At 60.5% G+C, this 19,816-nt stretch overlaps 1 protein-coding gene across 1 annotated transcript in view; it reads left to right on the top strand.

Moving 5' to 3' along the window:
• PSD (pleckstrin and Sec7 domain containing) overlaps window positions 1-19,134 on the top strand; it is a 36,724-nt gene extending 17,590 nt beyond the window's left edge. Inside the window, exons 5-16 of the mRNA XM_059821418.1 lie at window positions 644-838; window positions 1,361-1,441; window positions 1,998-2,110; window positions 2,938-2,996; window positions 3,509-3,598; window positions 13,343-13,386; window positions 14,731-14,909; window positions 15,763-15,833; window positions 16,418-16,575; window positions 16,921-17,065; window positions 17,727-17,870; window positions 18,132-19,134. Of these exons, the coding sequence (XP_059677401.1) occupies window positions 644-838; window positions 1,361-1,441; window positions 1,998-2,110; window positions 2,938-2,996; window positions 3,509-3,598; window positions 13,343-13,386; window positions 14,731-14,909; window positions 15,763-15,833; window positions 16,418-16,575; window positions 16,921-17,065; window positions 17,727-17,870; window positions 18,132-18,371 (1,519 nt within the window). The 3' untranslated portion in view covers window positions 18,372-19,134. The remainder of the gene's footprint in view (window positions 1-643; window positions 839-1,360; window positions 1,442-1,997; window positions 2,111-2,937; window positions 2,997-3,508; window positions 3,599-13,342; window positions 13,387-14,730; window positions 14,910-15,762; window positions 15,834-16,417; window positions 16,576-16,920; window positions 17,066-17,726; window positions 17,871-18,131) is intronic.
• The last annotated feature ends 682 nt before the right edge of the window (window positions 19,135-19,816 follow it).

Raw genomic sequence — 19,816 nt, 5'->3', positions numbered from 1 at the left:
GCCAAGAACCTCTCCTAACGTGGCCATTTAAGGCATGGTGGGCTGAGAGCTGATGGGCAGCCTGAAGAAGACAGTACACCCCACTGTGAGCTGGGAGGCCAGGGGAGTTTTCCTTCGTCTTTGCCCTCTCTGCCTTGTTTTTCCCTTCTGTGAAGTGCTGTGAAGTCAGTGGGTGGGAAACTGTGCTCGAGAGCAGCACAATGAGTTTGTCCAGGATAAAAAATGAGTGCAGATCTGTAGGACAGCATGTGATGTGCACATGTTTCTTCTCCAAGTCTCCACTACAGCTGAACTTGGCAGAGCCTGAGCCCACACACGCAGTTTCACAGGCTCAGGGTAGGGGACTTCAAAGCAGTTGTCCTGTCTCTCCACATCCAGTTTGGACGTGGGTTTGGGTGCCTTGGTCCTGTCACCAGTCACTGGAGCTGTCCTGTCACCCCATCTCTCCTCTAGCTGCATCCCCAAACCTTCTTTTAGCGCCCAGACCCGACCTCGGAGTGTCTTTAACTAGTGTTGTTCATCCTGGGTCCCAGCAGTGAGCAGCTGGTCTCCAAAGCAGGGCGAGGAACCTGCATTTCCCAAGAAGCTGAACGAGGAGAGGATCTATAGGCAGGCTAACATGGAGTGTCCCTTGCCATTGCAGTGATCATCCCCTGAGCCAGGTGGTTTCGGACTCGGACTCGGAGATGGACAGCGTGGAGCAGCTGGCCCTGGGCAGCACGGACACCCTCTCCAACGGGCACAAGGCTGACCTGGAGGCCGCCAAACGCCTGGCCAAGAGGCTCTACAACCTGGATGGCTTTAAAAAAGCAGATGTGGCCCGTCACTTGGGGAAGAAGTACGTGTGGGTATTCACAAGGAATGGCCCATTCTGCAAGTGGCCCACCTGCACCCACGGTGTACCCACAGCTGCTGCTCTTGCAGGGCACCGGGCTGGCACAGAATAGCTGACAGGACCCCAGACCCCACTCCCCGTGACTGCTACATCTGGTACAGATGTATCAGGTGTTCTCTCTAAAGGTCTTAAAACCTAAGAGACATCCAGGTTTTGGTACCTTCTTATCATGACTGCATCTTGGATGCTTCAGTAAGGTGTTGGGACAGGGGGACAGCTAGCTGACCTCTCATGGGCCCTTCCAGCTCTAGCTTCTCCAGTTTCTCTTACATGCCCAGTATTCGCATTGGATCTGTGGGTGACTCCTGTGAGTTTCATGGGAATGTGGGGTGTCTCTTTCCCCAGCGTGCTTCCCACAGCCCTGGGGAGCTCCCAGCCTCTTGGAATCTACCCCACCCCTGTGTGCCTTTTGCTGTCCCCACAGTCTGATTGATCCCACTCTCACTCCCCCCTTTTCTATTTCAGCAACGAGTTCAGCAAGATGGTGGCAGGGGAATATCTGAAGTTCTTCGTGTTCACAGGGATGAGCCTGGACCAGGCTCTCAGGTCAGAACTGAGTGCATGTACATGTGTGCCTGTGTGGTGGCCACCCAAGTGGGGTCCAGCAGACCATGCCCTCCGCAGCTCCGCACCCACACAGGGATCTGCGGGAGCAAGCAGACCCCATGGCTCCCACCTGGAGATCCCCTTACCTCTTATATGGTGGGGGCTGAGTCCCAAAGTGGTCTCTCAAGCCGCACAACCGCGAAAGAGCATCCCTTGTCTTAACTCACCAGTCAGTGCAGTTGGGTGACAGTCAGGTTCATCTAGGACTGGCTTTCCAGGCCTTAAGCCCAGAGCCTCTTGGTGTCATCCCCATCTCCTTCCCCGGCGTAGCGCCCACGGCCAGCTGTAGGTCTCTGCAATGTGCCAGCAGGGTATGATGCTGTGGGCTTGGAGGGGAGTCCGGCAGCGGGTTGGGAGGTATGTGCGATGGCAGGGCTTCATCTGGCACACAGGGGTGTCTCCAGACCAGAAAGCACAGCTCCAGTCCTGCACAAGGTGAGTTGGAGAAGCTGCTGGTGGGCTTCAAGTGTGGCCAATGCTGCTGCTGCTTCTTCAGGTCCTTTCTAAAGGAGCTGGCCTTGATGGGAGAGACGCAAGAGCGAGAGCGAGTGCTGGCTCATTTTTCCCAGCGCTATTACGAATGTAATCCCAATGCCATCTCTTCGGAGGGTAAGAAACTGCGTGTGTCCGTGTGTGTGTGTGTGTGTGTGTTTCAGGCGAGCCTATGCGTTTGTCAACTCTGTGAAGGTGTTCAAACTGAAATCAGAGAGCAGGCTGAGAGCCTGTACTGACGCCTTAGGAGACAGCCCCAGTTACAAAGATGTCATTTCCCTCGAATGACAGATGCTTTAGATTTTTTTTTTTTTAAATCTGCTCTGGTTGGATGATGCATAATTAGGGCTCAACCCATCCTTAATTCTGACCTTGAGCAGATTAGCACAAGAGGCGAGAGAAGGCCCTCCTCACCAAATAGACCCCAGCTCTCAGACCCTCGGCTCAGGGAATAGCCAGGTGAGAAAACTTGGGTGCCCGGCACTCGGGGCGGCACAGTCACCCACTTCGTACTGTTTCACGTCTTTGCGCCTCTCCTGTGTGCATTCACGTGCTGGGTCTGCTCTGGGCTGGCTCTGGGGCAGGTGAGGTTTGGGCTGCCTGGCTGGCAGAGGGCTGTGCTGGTCCCACCTTGCCGTGCTAGGAACTCTGCAGGATTAGCTGCAGCATCGCTGCCTGGCTGAAGGGGCTGCAGGCTTGGAAGGGAGTTTGTACGCTCAGGTTTGGGACCAGCTGTAATTCAGTGGCCTCCTACCTAGTCGCCCGCGTGCTGCCAGCACCACGCTGACTGCTGTGTGCCCTGCGTGCCCGGGTGGGAGGAGCGAGCTCGGGGCTGTCTTGGGGTCTCAGAGCCCCTGTGCCCTGCCTGGGATGCTGAGGGGCTGGAGCACGAGCTGCGGGACCGAGCCAGGGGCTCTAATTCCTGTCCTGTGCTTGTGCTGCAGACGGAGCCCACACCCTCACCTGCGCCCTGATGCTGCTAAACACAGATCTGCATGGACACGTAAGTTCCCACTGCCATCAGCCTCATCTGTCCCTGCACTGTCTGTCCCCACCTCCCTGAACCACAGGTATGGGACCTTGGACACGTGAGGGCTGGTCATCCCTAATGTGTCTGGGGAGGAGAGAGGAGAAAGGCTGAGTGAGAGAGGGAGCTGTTGAAGGAGAGAGTGAGGCTTTGGAGGAGATGTGCTGAGCTGGAAGATGTGGAAGTGGGATGAGGACAGAAAAGAAAAGTGGACAGGGAGAGAGGGTGGGAGTGAGATTCCAAAACTAGCTCCCATGGGAGCAGGTAGCTCTCACCTTACAAAAAGGGGGCTATTTAAGACTCCCGGAGTCTAAGCAAAGCCAGCAGCTTCCCCACATCTTCAAGCAGCCTCCCTGAGACCTGGCTGGTCCCTCACCCCACTGCAGAGACAGGGGGTCTGGTCCTGGGCTGTGGGACCTGCTCCAGCCAGCACCAGCCCCCTGGCCCAAAGGTAACCCCCAGCGTTTCTCTCCCCTTGGCTCCCCCAGAACATCGGGAAGAGAATGTCCTGCTCTGACTTCATTGGCAACTTGGAGGGGCTCAATGGAGGCACTGACTTCCCCAAGGAGCTGCTCAAGGTAAATTCGGTCACTCTCCCTGGCCAGCCAAGCAGCAGGAGCAAAAGCGAGAGCTTTGGGCGGGATCACACGGATGACTATATGGGATGCAATGATTGTGTCCATCCTCATGCAGGAACGGTGGTGGTCCCTTGGCCCACATCTTTCCTCCTGCCTTGCTGAGGGGAACATGGGCTGCCCAGTTCCCCCAGGAGGACACCGGAGCTCTGGCTGGGGTCCTGCCGCTCTCACTGCTCTTGCTCTGCCTGCATCGCAGGCAAGGGGGCACATGCGAGGCCAGCTTACTAGGGTTGGTTTGCCCAGCTGCAGCCAGAGACTTCATGGCGTTGACCCCACGGTACTCAGCCTTTCCTGGCTCCCTAGAGCACTGGAGCCCAAAGCCATGGCCAGACCCTGGCACTGGAGCCATCTCTGGTGGCAGAAAGAATGTTTCTGGTGACATGGGCAAGGCATGGCTATGAGGAGGGTGGGCTGGTGGTTAAAGTCCTGGAGCAGGGAACTCACGGCACTGCTGTGACCAGGGGGACTCCTGTCTTCTCCCTGCCTGACCCAGTTCCCAGCGGGGCCTGGCCAGGGAGGGCAGCATTCAGCGAGCACCTCCGGCCTCGGACTGCTGTGCTTGTCCAGCATCGCCGGTTCTCGGGAGGGTTTTCTGAGCTGCTGTCTCCCCGTCTCGGGCCATGGGAATAGGATCAGCTCCCATGGGACCTGCCGGGCACCATTGCTGTTGGTGAAGCACTACAGTTGGCAAATACTTGTGATGTGGAAGATGGATTCCCACAGGGTGCCGGAGCAACAATGGGGGGAGATGGTCTATGAAAAATGGCAACAGGGGGTGAAAAGCTGAGATCCCTTTTCAGCCTCTGTGGGTCTATTCCTGGCTGTGTTGCTCGCCCCATCATTAAGGGGTTACCAGCAGCTCTCAATAGGGCTGTCCTCCCTCTCAGCCCACGCTTTGCCAGTGAAAGGAGTTACTCAGGAAAAATTCTCCTCTAATTTTAAACCCAGCTCCAGAAAAGGCTTTAAGCACCCGAAACGGAATAGAAACATCCAAAATGAGGACCCTGAATCCCTGCCCTCCACTGCTGCTGTGCCCTAGAGCATCAGAGCCCCACAGACTCCTCAGTGTGCCCCCTTTGCAGTCCCTGATGCCCGGTGATTTGGTACCCTCACTTCTGGCACTGCCACATCCCTGTTAAACTTCACCCCCCAAAATACCGCCAGTTTAAACACAGAAGATCAAGTTATCCCATCAGATCTCAGCAAGTGGGAAATAGGGCAGTGACCAAGTTCCATGAAGCTACAGGCTTTCTCTCATGGGTAGGGGCCAAGACCTTTGCTGGGTGTAAGGCAGCGGGGGGAGGCTGCAGCGCTGCAGCACAGCCCCGCACAGCTCTGCGTGCAGCCCAGCAGTGGGGAGGCTGCTCTGCTAAAAATTGCCTGTTCCCTCTGCAGCTGCGGTGCTTCCCACCGCAGCTTTTCAGCCGCCTCTGTATGGGAGCCGTGCTGGGGAGGGGGAGCAAAAGGCAACATGAGGAACTGCGTGTGGGGCAGGCTGCAGCTCCTCACCTGAAGCACCGCTCCATTTCGGGGAGCCCCTGCCCTTGCAAGGGAGAGTGGGGTCCCAGGATGGGTGAGATGTGGAAAGCGCTGTCAGCCTGCGCTGAGGAGGGACCTGGCAAGGAAAGGCACCTGAAGAGGCTGTGCCTCTCCTGGGCAGCCTTTGCCAGGCTCAGCCGGAGAAGACACCCTCTCCCTTCTGCCCACTGCTTTCGGCTGCTTGGTGCTTGGGGCCCCGCGCAGGCTCAGGGGGCAGAGAAATGGGGAAAGCCTCTCCCGCTGCCCTCCCTGCGGCAGCCTGTGCTAGTCCTGTTACTCCCGGTACGATGCTGCCTCCTTGGCAGACCTGGTTGGCAGGCTGTACCCAGAGACTGAGGCTCCTGTGCAAGCGTGCCACACAGCTGGCTGGCTAATTTTAGCCCTCCGGGAGCACATGCGTTTCCTAAGGGCAGCAGGGGAGGGGAAGGGCTGGCAGGCTTCAGAGGAGCTTCCCAAAGTTCAGGGCTGGGTCTTGGGTAGCTCCAGCAGCACAGAAGAAGGATCCCGGGGGCTCTTCCAAGCCTGCTCAGGGAGACAGTTCAGGCTGCTGCCCCACAGGCTTCAGAGCTGGAGGGCTTGAGGTGGCCCCCACCCACAGCACTCGCTGCCAGGGAAACAGGGACAGCAGGGCAGGACCTAGGTGGCTGCAGGGGACACAAGGCCACCATCCCCTGTGACTCTGGGGACAGTATCAGGAATAGACCCACTGGGAGCCTGGGTGCTCCCCTCATTTCTGGCTGCCGGGAGGCCCAAGACAAATGCAGCATGATGTCTGAGAGCGGGTGGCAGCTTGAGTCAGACGACAACTTTATCTGCTACTAGATAATACATGTAAACAATCCCAGTTTTATGCAGAAGAAACAAAAACACTTGAAAGCTTGTGCTTTCACAGCTGAGCACCACGTTCCCCTCACTGGCAGTGCCTCACCGTGCCCTGCATGGCACTGCTGCTGGAGCTAAGGTAGCAATGCCTTACCGGCACTCAGCTGCTGCTGCTGGAAACCCTTTTCTCTGGCTTTGAAAGCTCCCCTGGAGAATCGTACTCCGCAGGCAGGGCTGCCCAGCTCTCCGACTCAGGTGTCCTCCCCATTGGGGCAGGGCACCATGGCGGGGGTATAAGAACTCGTACAATGCCGTGCCAGAGGATGCCCACATCTGCATGCTTGGACCCGAACTCCTGTGGCCAAATGAAAGCAGCTGCCCACGCCGCAAGGAAGGAGGCAAAGCAGGACGTCCGGGAGCTGGTGGTATTTTGGTTAGCTTTTGAGATGTTTCTCTTGTCTTTTCATTGTGATTTAGCCCAGAACCCCTGGGATTTCCCTCACTGTTGCTGGTTGTCTGTTACGTTTCAGATGTGGATTTGACCTTTACGTGATTGATCACTTTGTGGAACCTTAGCTCTTCCCCATCTTCCTTACTCTTTTAGCTTAACCTTGTGCTTTGCTGGCTGGTAGCAACATGGTAGGGCTGGATCAGACCCCATTTCTCCCTGGTGCTGCTTAGTGATTGCAGGAGTGAGCCAGATCTGTGCTGCCTTCCAGCCTAGGAGCCAGAGCACTTCACAGATGTTAATGAATTAAGCCTGACAATGCAGTTGGGTCCCCGGGGGAGTAAGGTAGGATGGGCCCCCACCTTCCAACTTGGAGGCACAACAGCAGGGCTCAGACGCTCAGAGTGCTGGGTAAGTGATTAGCAATGTGGGAAGAAAGCCCCAGCTCCCACCTCTGAGCTATAATCTCAGGAACGCTTGCTCAGGCTAATCCCTCCGGCTATTTCTTGTTTGCCTGTTTCCCCTGGGAGTGACATGCTGCCCTGCCCCGCTCTCCCATGGCTCCCCCCGGCCTCAGGGGCAGCCCAGCACATCCGATGGGCTGGGCACCCATGCCCCCTCCCTCACAAATCTTACCCAGCGATCACTATGGCAAACAGTCAGGACAGAGTGGAAAATTTCCCCTTCTCCACTGGCTGCATCTCCTACTCAGTCAAGCCTAACTAAATTACGTATCGATCCTCATGCCTTCTGCAAGGATGCCCAGCCCTTTGCTTCCTTACGGGAACAACTCCCTGGAGCATCTATGTCCTGCCCTTAACCAGCCGGGCGGCTCTAGCTACTGATTTTTCTGGCCTGACCTCGAAGGAAGGGGCGGGAGGGTTAAGTGTGGGGTGAGTGCTGAAGACGGAAGATCTGAGGTCTTCTGCTAGCTCAGCCCTCCGGAGGTCCCTGGTGCAGGCAGGGCTGCCCAGCTGGCACAGAGCGGAGGCGCCGCCCGCCCGATGGAGCCCAGGAAGCCCCTGAGGTGCCACCAGCGCTGCCCCCAGCCCCATGAGCCCGGGAGGGGCCAGTCACCCGCTCCCGCTCTCCCTTGCGGGGCGGAAGGGAGGCAGGGAGGGGCAGCTGCAGCAGCTCGTGTGGCATCAGCGCCAGGGATGGTGTCCCACCCCGCGGGACGCTCGCCGCTGCCTCCGCGGGCCCGGCTCCACCGCTCGGCTCGGCTCGGCTCGGCTCGGCCCCGCTCGGCTCGGCTCGGCTCGGCCGGGCGCCGCGGGTCGCCATTGGCTGCGGCGGGCGGGGCGGGGCGGGGCCCCGCCTCTGTCGGGCAGCAGCCGCCGAGCCCGGCCCGGCCCGGCCCGGCTTCAACAGGCGGCGGCGGCGGAGCGGGCCGCGGCAGGCAGGGCAGGCAGGGCCGGGCAGGGCCGGGCAGGGCCGCCGGGCACCCCGCCGCCCCTCCCCGCCGCCGCCGGCAGGATGATCGGCGTCAACAGCATCAACAGCAGCGCGGGGCGCATGCGGTCCCGCTCCATGTGCTCGGTGCGCTACGGGCGCAACTACCGCGGCGTGGAGACCTTCTGCTACGGCTGGCCCCAGCGCTCCCGCACCCTCAAGCCGGTGCTCTACACCGACCTGGTGGTCAGTCGCCTCCAGAGCCGCCGCAAGAAGAAGCCGGTAAGCGGGGGGCGCCGCGGGGGGATGCACAGCGCCCTGCGCTCCGGCGCGGACACGGACGGACGGACGGACAGACGGACGGACCCGCCCGGACAGCCGCCGGCCCGCCCGCTGCCGGTGCCTCAGCCCTGGCATGGACGTAGCGAGCAGCCAGCCCCATCTCCCTCCCCTGCCTGCGTTCTGCGGAGACGGGTCCCCACCAGCCCCCCCTCCGCCCGAGGGTCCCCGTCTCCAACCCTGCCATCCTCCCCCCATCCCACCCCGTGCAGGGGGGTAGCGGGAGCACGGCAAGACCTGGGTGACATTGCGCAGCTTACGATGGCTTGACAGCAACGCTTGCTCGAAAACATCGCTGCGAGAAGAATCCAGGACAGAGCCGTACCGCTGGGACCAGCCCTTCGGCTTAGCATAAGTGACAAGCTCGGCGGGCTCCCTGCCAAGGGCTGCGCTGAGCTGTGCCAGTCCGGCCAGGGCAGACTGGCACCCGGCTGGGGTGGATGGGGTGGCGGGGATTGCTGCAAGGCAGCACGGAGGGGCAGTGCCGCAGCCCCAGCTCCCAGCCGAGTGGAGCTGGAGAGGAAGGAGTGGCTGCCTGGACAAAAAAGGGCTTTTTACTGCCAAGAGCTTGCTCGCTGTGAGCCGGCATCCGTTTTGGAGGTGTTATGCTGGTGTGCATCGATCCTAGGTAGGGAGCAGTGAACAGGCTGTCTCTGGGCGCATCCTACCTCGGTTGGGTGCCTGCCGCTGGTGTAGCAGCGAGAGAAGAGTCCTCACTGGCCCCCGCGTTACAGGGCAAAGCAGGCAGGGGTACCCCTGAGCAGCCTGGGCTGCCCCCGTGGTCAAAACCAGCCCAGTGGGGACATCAGGGCCGTGACAAGTGGTGATGCTGTCATAGCGCAGTACGGTCTGGGGGCAGCATTAAGTTGTGACGCACTCAATGGAAACATGCAGTTGGAAGGGAGACGCTTGGTTGCTGCTTTCCGCGCTGTGGGGCTGTGCTGGGAGGGTCAGAGGGGTCTGTCGTCCTGGGGGTGGGTAGTCGGCTGGGCAAGGAATGTTTTAAAAGATGTTGGTGCAGCTTATGGTGTTGCTGAGTCGAAAGCGTGGGACAGTGATGGGTAACCGTCTCCCGGCTGCCTGCTGTTGCTGCCTGCAGCAGGGCACAAGGTGATGCACAGGACACTGTCCCTGTGGCAGCCCACCCAGTGGGGAAAAAAGCCTGTCCCCAAGTCACTCTGCTCTGTGTGCGTGCAGGAGCCCCTCTGCAGTGGAGGGGAGGGGGAGACACGGGCTGTGCGCAGCAGGGTTGGTGCATCCCCGGTGATGAGTTTCTGTTGAGCATGGCTTGTGTGTGCTGGGCAGGCAAGCGGAGGTGGAGGGGGGGCTGTGAAGGTGAATAAGGGACCTGACATAGGTACGGTTCCCACTGATACACTTCCCTAATCTGACGATGCCATTCATATCCACACAGTTGGGGGGTCTGGGGGACCTGACAGAGCTTTGTGGCTGGATGTAGAGAAAGATACTGTGCTAAGGAAAAGTTGGGGAAAGCCAGCAATTGAGCCCTCGTATTGAAATGCTGCCAGGCACGGGGAGTGGGAAGATGACTGCAGGGAGGACGCTTGGTGGCTGTGAAATCTGTCTTGCAGAATGTCACGCAGCTGCGGCTGGTCACAGGACTGGCAGGAGGAAGGGGAGCCTTGACCTGCACAGGGCATCTTGCAGTGCTGACAGTTGAGCAGACTGGAAAGGGGACGTGACCATAAGAGTTATGATCCATAAAAGAGGCACCCCAGAAAGGGTTAAAATCCTCTGCTGGATGCCTAGCTTCCTGACTTAACCCCCCTGTTACTTGAGTGCTGGCCTAAGGCCCTCAGTACAGTCCCATCTGTGCCAAAGCTGTGTCCAGGCCAGCTTGCTGCCTGGCTCCCCAAATCAGCACTGGATCTCCCCTCTGGTCTGCTCTGAGCTGGGGAGCTGAAGGGGGATGTCTTCTCCATGCCCTGCTTGCATAGGGCCGTCCCCAGTGGGGCTGGTGCTAAGGCTGGGCTGGAGCATCAGAGCTGCCTGCCTTTTGCCCAGTGCAGCCCTCCGCCCTTCCTGGAGATGTTTGCTAGAGCAGGACTCCGGACGTCCTCTCAGCCTACTTTTGGGAGGGAGGGCACCAAAGAAAGATGTTGTTGTTGGTTCAGTTAGAAATCCCACTGGGACAGTATATTCCTAGGTCTCTTCAGTGTTGCAAATGTCTAGGGCAGAGCTGGCTGGCCCTGCGTGCTGCAGCAGTGAGCTCATAACCCAGTGATGACAAAAAACTCGAACCATGTTTGGGGTCGGCTGTGGCGGCGGCATGGGGCCAGTGCCCTGCTTTCTCTTAGGCAGTGCTTGCACGTTCAGAGCGGCCAAGAGGTGCCATCCTTTCGGCCCAGGGGGAATGAATCCACGGAGCAAAGACAGCCTGGAGAGACGGACCTGCTGAGTGATGAAACCTGTGTCTCTGGTCTCTGCTGACGTGGTTGTGAGTTAGGCTTCAGGAGCCTGCACCACCTGTGCTTCCCCAGCAGAAACGGTCCGTGCATCAAAAAGCCCAGAGTTTAGTGGACTGATGGGCAGTGGTACTGCCACGGGACTGCTGTGGGACCAGAAAAGTGGGATGGGCTTTGTGGCTGGAGTGCATCTTCTCAGCTAGGACTTGGGCTGAGTCCACCAGCTTTGTTCCTGAGAGCGGTGTCAGCTGGAGGTGGCGTTTAGCCAAGCAGAGTCTTGGCAGGATTTAAGTGTAGACGTAAAGCTTTGCATTGCCCTCTCAATCCGCCCAGCCCCCCTGTTTGCTTCTCACTGTCCCCCCGCAAAGGAGTGCTGAGCAGCCCCTGATCCCAGTCTCTGAGGTGGGGGTACTTGGCAGCTCCTGCCCGCAGCAGGCTTGTGGGATGCTGTTGGGGCTTGTCGCAGGGCGGCTGGAGCCTTTTGAAGCCACAAGGCAGTTCAGCCTTTGAAGTGTTCTCCGACAGTCCCAGAGCCCATGTTTTTGTAGCGCAGTGTTCTGCTGGGCTCTTCTCCGGCACTGTGCCATCCAGAATTACTCCCTGAGCATCCTCTGACATCAGCTCGTTCACTCGGCATTTAGCAGCAATCCTCCCGCAAGCCCTGCGCGGGGCTGGGGGCCCTGGGGGCCATGGTCCCCTCCGGTGCGGTGCCTCGCCCTGTCCTCCAAAATCCCCGCTCAGCTGGCTCATATCTCACTTCCTTGGGGCACGGAGCTGACCCCTCTCTATTGTCACCGAGCCCGGTGGAAGCCAAGCCACGCATCCTGTCCTGTCCGCTCTTTCCGAGGAGCTTTTCTGCAGTTTCCAGTCCCCACTTCTCTGTGCCAGTTTTCCAGTCTCCTTTTTGTGTCTGTTGGTTCTCAGCATCTCTTGGCTGCGTCCCTGGCAGTAAGATCCCTTCCCTTCTGTTTCCTGTGGCGATTCCTTATCATCCACATTGCTCCGAGATGCCTGCTTCTCCTCCCTGCTCTGCTCCCAGTTCATGTTCTGCAGGACTTCAGGTTGTTTTTTTCGCCCAGGCTCTTCTCTAGGTCTCTTTGCAACCTGTGTTTCTCTGGCCACCTCATTGCCAGCCCTCCCGCTGGTACCCCCTGCTCACACCTCAGCATCCTGCCCCTCCAGCGCTGGTGCTGCACAAATGGGGCCGCGGTCTAATCTTCTCTCAGACAATGAAGCCGTACCCCTCCATGAGCCTCCTGTCTTCCCAGGAGACATGTGAACCCTGCTTTCTGCCTGCAGATCGGGGCGATCCCTTTCATCCTCTGAGAAACAAGCCGATGCTGCGCCAGCGCAGCGTTTCCCCGACAGGGAAGTGCAGGAGGAGCTGGGTCCCTGCTCCGTCCTGGCCGCTGCACCTCTTGGGGGAGTGATGGATGTCCCTTCCCCAGACACCTCTGGAGCCTGTCTGCTGGCCGTCTTTCCTGGGCCCCTGCATGCCTCCAGTTGTACTTTCTCAGCCACCAGCAAGATCTCTCAGCAGCAGTCTCCGACCCAGTGATGGATGTTGACAGCTGCCCAAACAGCCTGTGCGAGACTCGACTATTTTCCTCCAAGGATGATACCTTCCAGATCTTGCTCCGAAGCCCTCTGCGAGTGCTGTGTTGAAACCCTCTCTGGAGCCTCCCCAGCTGCAAACTTGTGCCAAGCCCTTCTGGCTTGCACCCAGCTTGGACCGGACAAACGCTTGGGAGTGGGGCCCGGGAGCATCCCACTGCAGGCAGACTCAGCTTGTTCCTGTGCTGAGATGCAGGCAGCAGGTCCTGCCTTGCTCAGCTTGGTGGTGTTTAGGCTGGCAGGGAGGGCAGGGTGCTTGGGGGGTGCTGGGGAGGGTGTCGGGACAGGCCACAGCCACCCCAAGCAGCAGCAGCCCAGCAGTAGGCAAACACCCATCCTGCCTCAACCAGCCACGAGGTCCTTTGAGGTCTTCATGAATGACGGCGTGCTGGGGCCTCTGCAAGTCCAGGGCCAGCACCCTGCTGAAGTCTCTCCCGAAGCTTAAGTGTGTTCCTGGGCAGCCTCCCATGGGAGCATTACATTGTTGTGGAGCACTGGGTGCTGCCAGGAGCCTGCCTCTGCCAGCCCAGGACAGGCGGCCAACGGCAGGGAGGTCACTGGCTGCGGTGTGTCGTGGCATGGAGCTGCTGGAGGCACTGGGGCAGGCTGAAGTCCTGCTGAGCAGGGTGCAGGCACGCACCACTGAAGTCCGGCCCGAAGGCTTGCTCTCCTGGGGCTTGGGCCTCCTGAAGGTCATCCCTTTGGCCAGCCTGGGACACCCTGGAGTGGGGAGAAGTGGATATCCCATGGGATTGGAAATGTTTGGTGCACCTCGCTGTCGTGCTGCTAATGCCATGCCACTGTCACGGGCAGGCAGAGGGGGAGGGAAGGAGAGGGGAGACAGCCAGGGCCATGCCCCAGCACTGTGCCCAGGGGGTGTGTGGGTTTGCAAGTCCTGGGGTGCCCAGGAGAAGGAACCTGTAGCCCCGAAACAAGGCCAGTCGGCTGGCCAGGCCAGGCCAGGGCTGGACTATGATGAGCTGGCCTGGGGCTGCCTTAACCTCCGTTACCCCTGAGCCAGCCTGGCGTGCCCCCTGCATCACCAGAGCAGCTCTCCTGACCTGGCACCACTCTCCTGCTGATCCCCCGCTCTTCTCTCCTCAGGCACTGTACGGCTCCATCAAGAATGAGAAGCTGCAGTGGGCCATGTGAGTATCCCTCCCAGGGGATGCTGCTGCCCAGTGCTGGGCGGGCAGTGGGGCCACCCTGCCAGCACGAGGGGCTTCCTCGCCCCTGCTGCCCTCCCTGCCGGAGCATCGCCCTGCCGTAGAGGTCCCATCAGCCATGATGCTGCAGGGCTGTGAGGATGTGAGATGGGATGAGTTGAGATGGGATGGGATGAGGGTGCCTCGAGAGCTGCGGTGGCAGCGTACCCCTGGCTGCGCTCAGCACCTCGATGGGAACCCCTTCCCTGGCGTGCTGGGGGAAGGCTGCCTGAGGCCAGCTCCCCTCAGCTTTGGCATTGCTTCGTGCCTTGGCGGCCATGCCCGGGGTGGGAGCGGGCAGGCGCTGGGGGGGCTGTGGCTGTGCTGGGGCCCCGCAGGGTGCCCGCACCCTCGCCCACAGCTGCCATCTCCAGCAGCAGGAGTGGCAGCGCCCGCGCTGCGGGGATTAATCAGCTCGGCGGTACCGCCAGCGCTGAGCCAATGCTCTCGGGCTGCTGCCATGGAGACGCCGGCAGATGCTGAGGGGTTTAATTAGCAGCGAGCCGGTCTGAGGGAGGGGGGAGGCAGCAGCTCTGGGCTCCCACATCTTCCTGCCGGGTGGAGGGAGCAGCACCGATGCAGCCTGCCTGCAGCAGCCTGCCCACAGTGCAAGGGGCCATGACCTGGGTGGAGAGTGCGAGCGGGGGGCTGCCCTCTCCTGCTGCTGGAGCTGCCTACGTCCTGCCCACCCGCGCTCCTGTCCTGGGGCTGGTGCTGCCCGAGGCCTCCCCGCCACAGGCTCCCCACACCCCTTTGCTGGTGGCTCTGAGCCCCATAGCCTGATTGCTGCCCTGAAGGAGTGGGGACCGCAACCTGGGTCTCTCTTTGAGCGGGTTTCCCTCTAGACCCTCTCTCCTGGCAGCTCCTGCCTGCGAGCCTGTACACCACGGGCCGGGGGGCTGTGGTGGTGCCAAACCCCAGCGTGCTGCTCCTCCACGGCCCCTGGCTCGTCAGCTTGGCCAGCACCAGTCCCAGCCCTGTCCATAAAGGCTCCTAGCTCCCTGGGGCAGGCAGGGCCCCCCACCCTGAACCACCAGCAGACACCCCCATGCCTTGTCTTTCAAGGGGCCGGGCAGCACCTCAGCTGGCAGCCTAGAGGGGCAGGGGCACAGAGGCATGACTGGGTTTGGGATACTCTCCAGTGGTGGTGGGAGACTGCTCAGCCTAGTCTGCTGCTCCTGGCCTCCCTTTCAGAAGCCAGGCCTAAAAGCGGCACCAGCAAGTAGGAGGCTTGCTGTCCCCAGAAGGGTAACAAACCCTTTCCCCACCCAAATCTGTGCCTGGCAGAGATGAGGAAGAGCTGAGAAAGTCCCTCTCAGAGCTGGCAGACCCCAACCCTAAGTCCATCAAGCGCATCAGCAGCTGCAGTAACCCCTTTCTGGACTTCTCCCAAGACTCCAGCATCGCCACCTACAAGCATGGACTGTTAGTGCGCAAGATCCACGCTGATCCCGACTGCAAGAAAAGTAGGTGCCTGGGGAGCCCATGGGAGGGACTTGGGGGCACTGGCGAGCTCCAGAAACTCAGTGGGGAGCAGGGCAGGAGTCACTACATGTCGTCTGACTGTAGCATCATGCCAGCCTCCAGCATCAGCCCTCTGTGCCCTGTCTGTCTGTCTGTGCTGGGCATAATTCAGCCCCCCAGGCTGGGGAGCCTGAAAGCCTCTCCCTGCCCATCCACCCCCACCATCAGGGCTGGGCAAAGGCTGAGATGGCAGCAGGCAGTGCAGCCCCTACCCATGGTCCTGGGAAGGGGGCAGGCAGGGAGGTGGGATGGGCTCCCCGGGGGATGCACCCTTTCCACAGGATGGCAGGGATGAAAGAAGGTGTCCTGTGGTGCAGCAAACAAGTCACACAGCGGGCTGCTGCTGGTTGGGAGCTGCTGGGCACGTTCACTGTTTCCACCCTGAAATCCCCTCTAAGCCCTGGCCATCTAATACCCCCTTGATCTGATTAGATGCAGCTGCCCTCCAAAGCCAGCATTACCTGGCGGACAGCACTGCCTTGTCCCCATCCCCAAGTGGGGAGGCAGTGGTGAAGCCAAGCGCAAGCGGCGAGGTGGGCGGCAAGGCAGGGAGCACAGCGGTGCCGGCCCCGGGAGGCGGCAGGCGGCCCCCCTGCCAGCAGCACCATCTGCCAGCCACGCAGCCGGCACGGGCTCAGGTGTGCGGGGACAGTCCTGGCCTGCCGCCCGTCCCTGGGGTGGGGTGACGTGCGCCGTGGCATGGCTGGCTGGAGGAGGATGGTGGGGGGGTGGGGGGTGCCTTTCCCCAGCTTGGCGCTGGGGCTGATATCTGGGCTGCTTTCTCCTCCCTGGCAGCACCCCGAGGGAAGCGCGGCTGGAAGCCCTTCCATGCCATCCTGAAGGGGATGATTCTCTACCTGCAGAAGGTAGGCAGCAGTGGGGCCACCCATGTCCGTGCCAGGGAGAGGGATCGTCCCCAACCCGGGGGAGAGGTCACAGCAGTCCCCACAGCAGTGAGAGAGGGCTCCAGCGCATGGCATTGCAAAGCCTGGCGTAAGCAGACAGCACCATGCCTGCCTGAGCTGTTGCCTGGGGACCTGGTGGCATCCCTGTTCCTGGGGTGCTCAGGCTCAGCCTGGGCAGTGAAAGTGGCTGCCGACCGAGGGCCCTGCATGCGAAGGCTTGGCTGGGCAGAGAGGAGGCACCGGGGCCTTTGCCCTGGCGGGGGCTTTAGGCTGCAAATCCAGTCTCCTGCAGGCATACACGCTGCCCAGCTGCAGGGCAGTGGGGAACAGCCACCGTGCTGTTGCCAAGCCCATGCACCCAGGTTCTGCAGCCTCTCCCCATGGGTATAGCACAAGCTGGAGGCAGAGCCTGCAGCAGCCTGGTGGAGGGTGATGTCCAAGCCCCACCGCTGCAAGCACTCGCCTGCAGTCCCCACGGCCTCGTAGAGCTGACTCATGGTGGGGTGCATCCCTAAGTTGGCTCTGAAATGCCCCATGATTCGCAGGAGGAGTATAAGCCAGGGAAGGCACTGGCAGAAGAGGAGCTGAAGAACGCTATTAGCATCCACCATTCACTTGCCACGCGGGCATCTGACTACAGCAAGCGACCCAACGTCTTCTACCTCAGGACAGCTGACTGGAGGGTCTTCCTCTTCCAAGCACAGTGAGTCCCCCAGGATCACTGGCTGGGCCCCACTTTGGGGCGCAGGGGCTCATCTGACTGGGGTGGAGGGTGGGATGGGACTTAGGGCCACATTGCTCCCTCCTGTCCCAGCCCTTTGTGGAAGGAAAGGGACCCAATGTTAGCACTGTGCTTTGCCCAGCTTCTCTTCTTCCCACCCTGATGGGCTCGTGATGGCCCAAATCCCTGGGGCTAGAGCCCCAGGTGCCATGGCTGGCCATGGCCAGGCCTGAGGGACCGGGATCTCGTCTGCAGGGCAGGTCCCTCTGCCTGTGACATGGAATAGTGCCACTTGGAGCTCATCCGTGGTTTGGCCTTTCTCCCCAGGAACCCCGAACAGATGCACTCGTGGATCACGCGCATCAATGTGGTGGCAGCCATGTTCTCCGCGCCCCCCTTCCCCGCGGCCATTGGCTCCCAGAAGAAGTTCAGCCGCCCGCTGCTGCCCAGCTCCTGCACAAGACTGTCCCAGGTGGGCCGTGGCATGGGGGCAGCCGGGAGCATGGGACAGACCCCCTGGGTTTGCTGGTGGCACTGTCCCCTGTGGAGGGACTCATGTGGTGCCATGCGCTTGGCTGCTTCCCAGGAGGGTACAGGGCCAAGGGAGCATGGCGGAGGAAACACAGAGCAAGGGGTGCTGCTGTTGGGGTGGGCAGCAAGGTCTTGTTCCTGGCAGCAGGGATGGGAGACAGGTGATGGAGTCAGACCATGGAGGAGAATGTGGTCCCACACCACGGCTTGCAGGGTCCTGCCAGGGCCAGGACCTTGAAAGGCGACCGGCTGGGGGGATTAGCTGGTGCTCGTGCATGCCAGGGTAGTTATTCATAGAGCAGAAAGGATTTAAAAAAAACCCCACCAGCCTAGTTTTAGAGGGGATTAAATTCTTTTGCTTTAAGACTGCAGCCAGCCCCCTGTGAGGTGGGAGCAGATTGCCTCCAAGGGCCTGTGCGTTTGCGTGCCATTTAAAAAAAAAAAAAAAAATAAAAACCAAAACATCCAGGAACAGAAGGTGAGATCCTGGCTGGACCTAGGGGGGAGGGGGGAAACTGTTCTGGCCCCAGCTGGGCTCACACTGCTGGGGGGTCAGAGCAGAGGACAGAGCAGGGCACTGACATGGTGCCACCTTTCCCCAGGAGGAGCAGGTGAAGAGCCACGAGACCAAGTTCAAGACGATGTCAGCAGAGCTTCTGGAGCATCGCTCCTCACTGCCTGAGAAGAAGGTGAAGGGCAAGGAGTACGAGGAGCTGAAGCAGAAGGAAGAGTACCTGGAGTTTGAGGTGAGCTGGGAGAACCCCCCTCTGCCCCCAGCCCCTCTGCCCCTACCTGCTTGGCCATCCTGAGTGATGGGACACCCCCCCATCCCTGTCAGCTGAATTGCACTGTGCCACTGCCATGCTCTGGGACCACAAGCATCCCCCCTGCCCTGGGATGCTGGCTAGGGTGGAGGGACCACAAGCATCCCCCCACCCCGCAATGCTGGCTGAGGGGCAGTGCCCAGCTTGTCAACCCCTCTCTCTGCTGCACTGTGCCCCCCCCAGAAATCCCGCTATGGCACCTATGCCATGCTGTTGCGGGCCAAGCTGAAGGCCGGCTCTGAGGACCTGGCAGCATTCGAGTCTACCCTCTTCGACACAGTGGGCGGGGATGACGATGGCCTGAAAAAATCCCGCTCCAGCCCCTCGCTCAATGCGGAGCCCTCCAGCACAGCCACCAAGGTGAAGCGCAACGTCTCAGAGCGCACCGGCCGCCAGCCCCCTGGCCACCCCCAGAAGTCGTAAGCGAGGGGCATCAGCCACCCATGCTGCAGCTCCATTCCTGCCCCCCCAAGCACCGGGATGGAGGCCATGTGCCTGCCAAGACCCTCCATGAGTCCGTCTGTCTGCGGCACAAGCTGGGGGGATGACAGCCTTCCCCGGGCACCAGCATCAGCCAGGCAGGGCCATGGCCCCTCTGCCGGAGATGGTGGCAGAGCAGGACGCTCCCCAGTCCTTGCCCATGGGAGCTGCCCGCACCGTCGGCCCCAACGGACTTGTTCCTGCCACTCCTTGACCTGCACTTGGGTGCAGGACCCAGTCCCCCTGCCCTGGGGAGGGGGAACAACCGAAACCCACCCACTGGACTCAATTCTTCAGTGGTTAAAAAAAAGACAAAAATGCAGCAAAACAAAGCCAGCGGCCACTTCTCCTCAAGCTCCGTTGTGCCATGGGGGCAGACAGGAGGGGGCCAGCCCTGGCCTGTCCCCTCTCCTGGGGCTGGTGGCCAGGAGAGCCGGGGCAATGGCACCTGGCGCCCTCCCTGCCACCCCAGCCACCTCTGCACCCTCCCTGCTTTCTTACAACTTTTGAACAGTTTTTGTGATACAGTTTTGCACTTTTTAGTACCAGATTGAGCTGACCACCAGGGAGGGTTTTCTTGGGCTACTTTTGATGCTTTTTGGGAACTGTTTAAAAAACAAAACCATAAACCCAGCCATGTTCTGTAGGCACTGCACTCCGGGGGGAGGAGGTTTTTACACGGACTCAGGGGGAGACCCAGCCCCCCCCCACGCCCCCTGCCACCCCCCCAGTAAGCTGAGCATGGGCTCCTGTGTGTGCTGCTGCCTGCTCCCCAGCCCCGCTCCGGCACCAGCAGCCCTTCAGAGAGAGACAGCCCTGCAGCTGCCAGCACCAAAGAGGCAGCCTTGGGATGGCAGCACCTATTGCTGCAGTCGTGGCTGCACGAGGGGACTGATGTGACGGTGCTTCTTGACCCCTCCGGCAGCCTGGACCAGCCCATTTGCACCGCCTGGCTGTGAGCATCGTACCTGGGGCATGTTGGGCAGCAATGCGTAAGTACCCCCAGTGAGGGGGTGATCCCTGAAGCCAGGGTTGACTTGGGGCTCCCCACTGCCCTATGGGGCTGGCATGGGCCACAGCCAGCTTTCCTTCCTGTGCCACTTCTCCAGTGCATGGCCAGGGCCTCGGAGGCTGCCAACAAAGCCTGGTCCGCAGCGCTGCAAGGTCCTCATGCTGCAGCAGTGGTGGTGCAGCCCCTTTCTTGGCCGTGGGCTCTCTCCTTGCCCAGGTGAGGGGCAGGCTGGGGCAGCCCCCAGCACCCCAGGGTGGGCTGGAGGATGCTCATCTGGAGTGAGGTGCTGGTGGTGGAGTGTGGCCACAGGAGTGTCCAGGGTGCACAGGGAGGGGTCTGGGGACGGCAGAAAGGCTGCGGGTGGGGGCTGTCAGAC

This window comes from Gavia stellata, chromosome 9, assembly GCF_030936135.1.
Source record: "Gavia stellata isolate bGavSte3 chromosome 9, bGavSte3.hap2, whole genome shotgun sequence".
Taxonomy (NCBI): Eukaryota; Metazoa; Chordata; class Aves; order Gaviiformes; family Gaviidae; genus Gavia; species Gavia stellata.
The sequence above is the reverse complement of the archived record's forward strand: the minus strand, read 5'-3'. Positions and strand labels throughout refer to the sequence as shown.